This window comes from Rana temporaria, chromosome 5 (genome assembly GCF_905171775.1).
Source record: "Rana temporaria chromosome 5, aRanTem1.1, whole genome shotgun sequence".
In the NCBI taxonomy this organism is placed as follows: domain Eukaryota; kingdom Metazoa; phylum Chordata; class Amphibia; order Anura; family Ranidae; genus Rana; species Rana temporaria.
In genome coordinates this window covers 101,241,037-101,247,036 of record NC_053493.1, presented here as the reverse complement: position 1 = coordinate 101,247,036, position 6,000 = coordinate 101,241,037, and the positions used below count along the sequence as shown (strand labels likewise).

General features: G+C 41.1%; 1 protein-coding gene across 2 annotated transcripts in view; it reads left to right on the top strand.

Moving 5' to 3' along the window:
* Positions 1–6,000, top strand: part of ANKRD28 (ankyrin repeat domain 28) — a 165,644-nt gene that overhangs the window by 134,333 nt on the left and 25,311 nt on the right. For both annotated transcript variants that reach the window (XM_040352949.1, XM_040352948.1), the window contains exons 18-19: positions 2,817–3,018; positions 5,768–5,855. In XM_040352949.1, the coding sequence (XP_040208883.1) occupies positions 2,817–3,018; positions 5,768–5,855 (290 nt within the window). The remainder of the gene's footprint in view (positions 1–2,816; positions 3,019–5,767; positions 5,856–6,000) is intronic.

Genomic DNA, 6,000 nt, shown 5'->3' with positions numbered 1-6,000 from the left:
ATCCAGGATAAGGAGCAGTGAAAAGTAGTAGCCGATTTTGGTTTAGCAGCAATAGGATTGATGACAATCAGGGCAAGTTTGCGAACCTGTGCAGTTCCTCCTAGACACCAGCTTGTAGCTTTAGTACATAACATCTTAAAGTCATTTTGGATTTATTTTAATTTAAAGCCATTTGGATTGTTTGTAAAACATTGATTTGTAAATAACTATTGGCAGTAAGTCTACGCGATTATTTTTTTTTTTTAACCTCTTGACCACCGCCCCATGTCTAAAAGACGTCCTGTTTTTAAAGATGAATATCTCGGTAACGGCAGCAGCTGCTGCCACAACCGAGATATCCATCTTTTCAGTGGGCGGTGGTGCACACGATAACAGCGGTCTCCACGGCGGATTCGCCGCGAGATCGCCGTTATCGGTGGCGGGAGAGGGCCCTCCGCGCCCTCCGCCGCTTACTGTAGCCGTCGGTAGCGGCAGAGGCGATCGGGACCGTTCGGCTGGTGACTGGGGACGAGACTGAAGGAAAAATCTCCTTCGCCCGTCCCCATAGCTCTGCTGGGCGGAAGTGACGTCAAAACGTCAGTCCCGCCCAGCCTCTTAAAGAAAATTTTTTTTTTTTTTTTGTCATTTGAAAAAATGACATTTTCAATTTTTTTCTTTTTTTTGCATTTTAGTCTAATTATGAGATCTAAGGTCTTTTTGACCCCATATCTCATATTTAAGAGGACCTGTCATGCTTTTTTCTATTACAAGGGATGTTTACATTCCTTGTAATAGGAATAAAAGTGATCATTTTTTTATTTTTTTTATTTCAGTGTAAAACATTATAAAACTAAATAAAAATAAATAAGAAAACAAAATTTTTTTTTTTTAAAGCGCCCCATCCCGACGAGCTCGCGCACAGAAGCGAATGCATACGCGAGTAGCGCCCGCATATGAAAACGGTGTTCAAACAACACAAGTGAGGTATCGCCGCGATTGGTAGAGCGAGAGCAATAATTCTAGACCTAGACCTCCTCTGCAACTCAAAAAATGCTACCTGTAGAATTTTTTAAACGTCGCCTATTGAGATTTTTAAGGGTAAAAGTTTGACGCCATGCCACGAGCGGGTGCAATTTTTAAGCGTGACATGTTGGGTATCATTTTACTCGGCGTAACATTATCTTTCACAATATATAAAAAAATTGGGCAAAATTTATTGTCTTATTTTTTAATTCAAAAAAGTGATTTATTTCCAAAAAAAGTGCGCTTGTAAGACCGCTGCGCAAATACGGTGTGACAAAAAGTTTTGCAATGACTGCCATTTTATTCTCTAGGGTGTTAGAAAAAAATATATATTATGTTTGGGGGTTTTAAGTAATTTTCTAGCAAAAAAAACGTTTAGTCTCGTAAACACCGAATCTGAAAAATTGGCCCGGTGGTAAAGAGGTTAAATATGCACTTTTACAGACACATGTCCACTGTTTGTTTTATATATGCAGCTCAGTGAGCAGTAACACATTCTGGTTCCTGTACATATTTGTAGTCTCGAGGTTTAAAAATCCATTCTAGTCAAAAATGTAGCATCTGAACTAAGGCCCCATTCACAAATTCCGCCTGCGATTCCAAAACTTGTGGTAATCGGTGCACAACATTGGTTTGGGTGCCATTCATTGTAAGCGGCACCCCAAACAGTGTGATTTTGCTGTGTGACAGAAACACGCATAGGGCAGCTGATTGAAGTGAATGGGGTCCAACACTGGAGACCCAGCTAACTTTAGTGTGTCTAATTTGCATACTGACACTGAACCTCCCTAGGTAGTTTGCACAGATTGGTGTAACAAAACCCTGCATTACCACTTGTAAACCCCATGAGAAGCTTTGCTAAATATATTGGAAATGTAACTCCAATATGAATAAATATTCAAAACAGAAGAAGAGAGATGAGGGACTTGCTAGGTGCTTGTTGAACAGAACCATATATGAAAACTCTGTTTAAAACTGTAATCTTTATTGGATCGCACAAATAAGAAAAAAAAACATTAATACCTCCAAGTATCCTCATCCATTGAGAGTAGTTGACCTTAGTGCTAGTTGCGTCACTGTTTCCACACTTTTATTTTCATCATGTTTCGCCATATAGGCTTCTTCAGGAAAAAGCATGGTATAGGGACTACTAAACAAATAGAAAATATACATATCCAAGAAATGCACGTATAAAGTATCCCACATTATCATGGCTGTTGGATACATTATACCAAAAAAAAAAACCTTTGGTAAGCATACACCTCATCATCCGCCAAAAGTTTTGCCAAACATGGCTTCCTACCTCAGTAGTAATGGGGTGGTAAACCATGAAAGCAGATTCAAGCTAGGCCGAAGCCGCGGCCTTTCCTAATGTTATGCCTAGCTCCGGAGCCGCGGCAATCCTCGGGTCAGTGTTGGCCGATCCGAATGGGGTGACCCGTTTGGATTACGGATCAACTGTGATCCGTTGCACCACTAGACTGCAGTAATGTATAAAATACCTTGCATGTGCTGCCATTTCTTGGTTGGCATACCTAAAGGATATAGCACTCTTGGTTGAAGTTTTGTTATGTAGCTTCAATGTGCAGAATTCTATTGAAAGGCCTAATACAAAATGGTTTTCTTGCTATTGATCTCCAGCATAATTATGCTGTGAATAGAACAGTCTGACATGACCAGCTTCAGTACGTATTTATAAAAAAAATAAAAATCACATGCCAAGTTTAAGGCCCTTTTTGGCTGACCACTAGTATGCATATGATTTATTTGCCAAGTGTTTTAAGTCGCGTTTAATAATAACATTTTTGTTCCAGGCATACCATGGGCACCACCAAGCATTAGAGGTGCTAGTACAATCTTTGCTCGACTTGGATGTAAGGAACAGCACTGGAAGGACTCCTCTGGACCTGGCTGCTTTCAAAGGACATGTTGAATGTGTAGATGTTCTCATCAACCAAGGAGCATCAATATTAGTAAAGGACTATGTTGTGAAAAGGACTCCCATTCATTCAGCAGGTATGGCATATTATAGGGAGTTTTAAGTCTGGGGTTGCATACGGTTATATGTTCTAGCAGATCTAGATACATTAAACAAATTTAATCACTTGCCAACCGCCTCACGTAGATATACGTCGGCAGAATGGTACGGGCTGGCAAAGCAACGTATACAGTTGTATGCAAAAGTTTAGGAACCCCTGAGAATTTCCATGATTGTCATTTATAAATATTTGGGTGTTTGGATCAGCAATTTCATTTTGATCTATCAAATAACTGAAGGACACAGTAATATTTCAGTAGTGAAATGAGGTTTATTGGATTATCAGAAAATGCGCAATATGCATCAAAACAAAATTAGGTGCATAAAACAAAAATATGTAGAAGAATACGTATTTGTCTAAACCGAGAAAAAAATTTGCCTATAAAAAAAAAAAAAAAAAAATTGAGGATATTTATTTAAAAATTGTCGCTCTATTTATGTTTATAGCGCAAAATATAAAAACCGCAGGGGTGATCAAATACCACCAAAAGAAAGCTCTATTTGTGGGGAAAAAAGGAGTCGCGTTGCATGACCGCGCAATTGTCAGTTAAATTGACGCAGTGCCGAATCGCAAACAGTGGCCCGGTCATTTGGCAGCCAAATGGTCCGGGGCTGAAGTGGATAAGCCATTCGCCATCTAATGCTTCGTAAGCAGTTAAAGGAGAAGTATGAACAAAGCTTTTTTTGGCTGTACTTCTCCTTGTGGGTCACAGGAGTTCAGCAGGCTAAAGGCCACTACTGACGTCACAAAGCCAGTCCCAGCTCTGAAAAGATCCCGACCATATGGTCGAGATCAACCCAGACAACTGGACCAACAGCCTGCTCAGGCTCTGAGCGAGCCTCTGTCTGATGCTCATTAGCTCTCTGCAGGCTGAAAATCGAGAGCTTAGCGATCAGTGGTGTTTGATCGCTCCTTTCTCAGTCTTGGGGGCAGGATCACCAGGTGAAAATTTAAAGAAAGCATTAAAAAGGAAACAAATGCAGCAATTTCATCTAAAAAGTAGTAAGCTGCAATATAATGGGTTTTCTTTTTTGTGTTTAATACTTTAAAGTGAACCTGTGCTTTGCACATAGGTCAAAGCAACACGTTTAGTTTGTATACTTCCTGCATACCAAATTTTTGCTTTGATCCCTTGTGGCTCTGTTTGGCCTACTGAGGTTATGACAAAAACTGGTTCATCCAGATTTAGGGGAGCATGTGACTGTTTCTTTACAAAAATACTTTGTTGGATGCCTGTGCAGCCAGTTGCTAGGTATCAGCACTGTTGCATGGGGAGAGGATCTTGCACTTAAAGCTTTAAATTACTCTAATTTGAGCTTACATTCTTCTTACATGCTCTTGCAGGTAAACAGATTGGCAGAGGCGTAAAAGTGATAGAATCGAGGACAAGCATTTAAATTAACCTTTGGGTCTTCTATGCATGGGCTACGTATATGGTCATTTTAAAGTAGCTTTTTGAGATTATTTTTTTTTTTACTGTGCCGATTCTAAAGTTGTGAACTGTAATATGTAGTGGTGCAGCCACAGTTAATTTTGACAAGTCTAGAATTAATTTATCACTAGACAGCATTGAGGTATGACTTTTATTAGCACACAATTATGTCTGAAGCAGTCTTGGCTTTGTTCTCTATGAACTAACTCCCTGTTGTGTTTTTTTTATTTTTTTTAATAAATTGCTAAAAATTCAGTTTATAGAATTGCATGCATCTAATGTTTAAGGGGGTTGTGAATGTTTGTGTTTTTTTCACCTTAAAGGGGAGGTCCACCCTAAAAATTACATAAAAAGGCTCCAAAAAACAAAACAAAAAAAATCTTTACTTCCCAGAAATAGCGGTTGCTAAGCAGATCTTCCTATTCCGCTGTAGTCTTCCTCCTTGCATTATCTTCTGGTGGATGCATAGCAGGAAATGGGCAGTGAAGCCGCAAGGCTCCACTGCCTGTTTCCCTTGGTGAGGATGGCGGCATCGGGACACGATCCGAAGGATGGATATCACGGGTGCCCAGGACAGGCAAGTGTTTTTATTAAAAGTCAGCAGCTAACAGTGTTTTGTAGCTGCTAACTTGAAAAAAAAAATGCAACTTAAACACCGCTTTAATGCATCCTATGCATTAAGGTGAATAAACTGTCACAAGCCCCCCTGACCCCGTTCACTTGCTGTGCGCGTCCCCTGGCGTCCTCTTCTCCACAGAGTCTGGCTGCTGATTGGATAGATTGATATCAGCGCAGTCATTGGCTCCCGCTGCTGTCAATCACATCCAATGACGCAGCCACGGCAGGGGTGCGGGACTGAGTCATACACTGTGTGTCTATGGATGCAGCGTGTATGACAGGGAGTGTGCCCCCAAGCTAACCCCCTCTGGAAAGAGCTTCCCAGGGGGGTTTGGTTTAGCAGGGAGGAGCCTAGACAGCCGCCATGGGACCCCAGAACAGAAGGTTTGGGGCCGCTCTGTGCAAAACAAACTGCACAATGAAGGTAAGTATATGTTTGTTTTATTACATTTTATAATCGAACCTATACAACCCCTTGTATAGCCGTCATTCCCGCGTTTTAAATTTCACGTCGTTTGCGTAAGTCATCCGTGAATGGCGCTGGACGCCATTTAGGTTAACGTCGAAACCAACGACGTCCTTGCGACGTCATTTAGTGCAATTCACGTCGGGAAATGTTGTGTGACCTAAGACTGATTTTTTTGTACTTTAGTGCTGATCTTCTTTTTTTTTTTAGCAATTAATGGACACTCTGAGTGCCTAAGACTCCTGATTGGAAATGCAGATATTCAGGCTGCAGTGGATATTCATGATGGAAATGGACAGTAAGTGCATGCTTCTTACTCCAGCAGTATGGGGTGTAACTATGAATTGCTGTGCAGAATTGTGAAAGGTTTAGGGCAGGCATGTCCAAAGTCCAGTCCACGGGCCAATCGCGGCCCTCGTTCCGGTTTTGAACGGCCCGCCGGG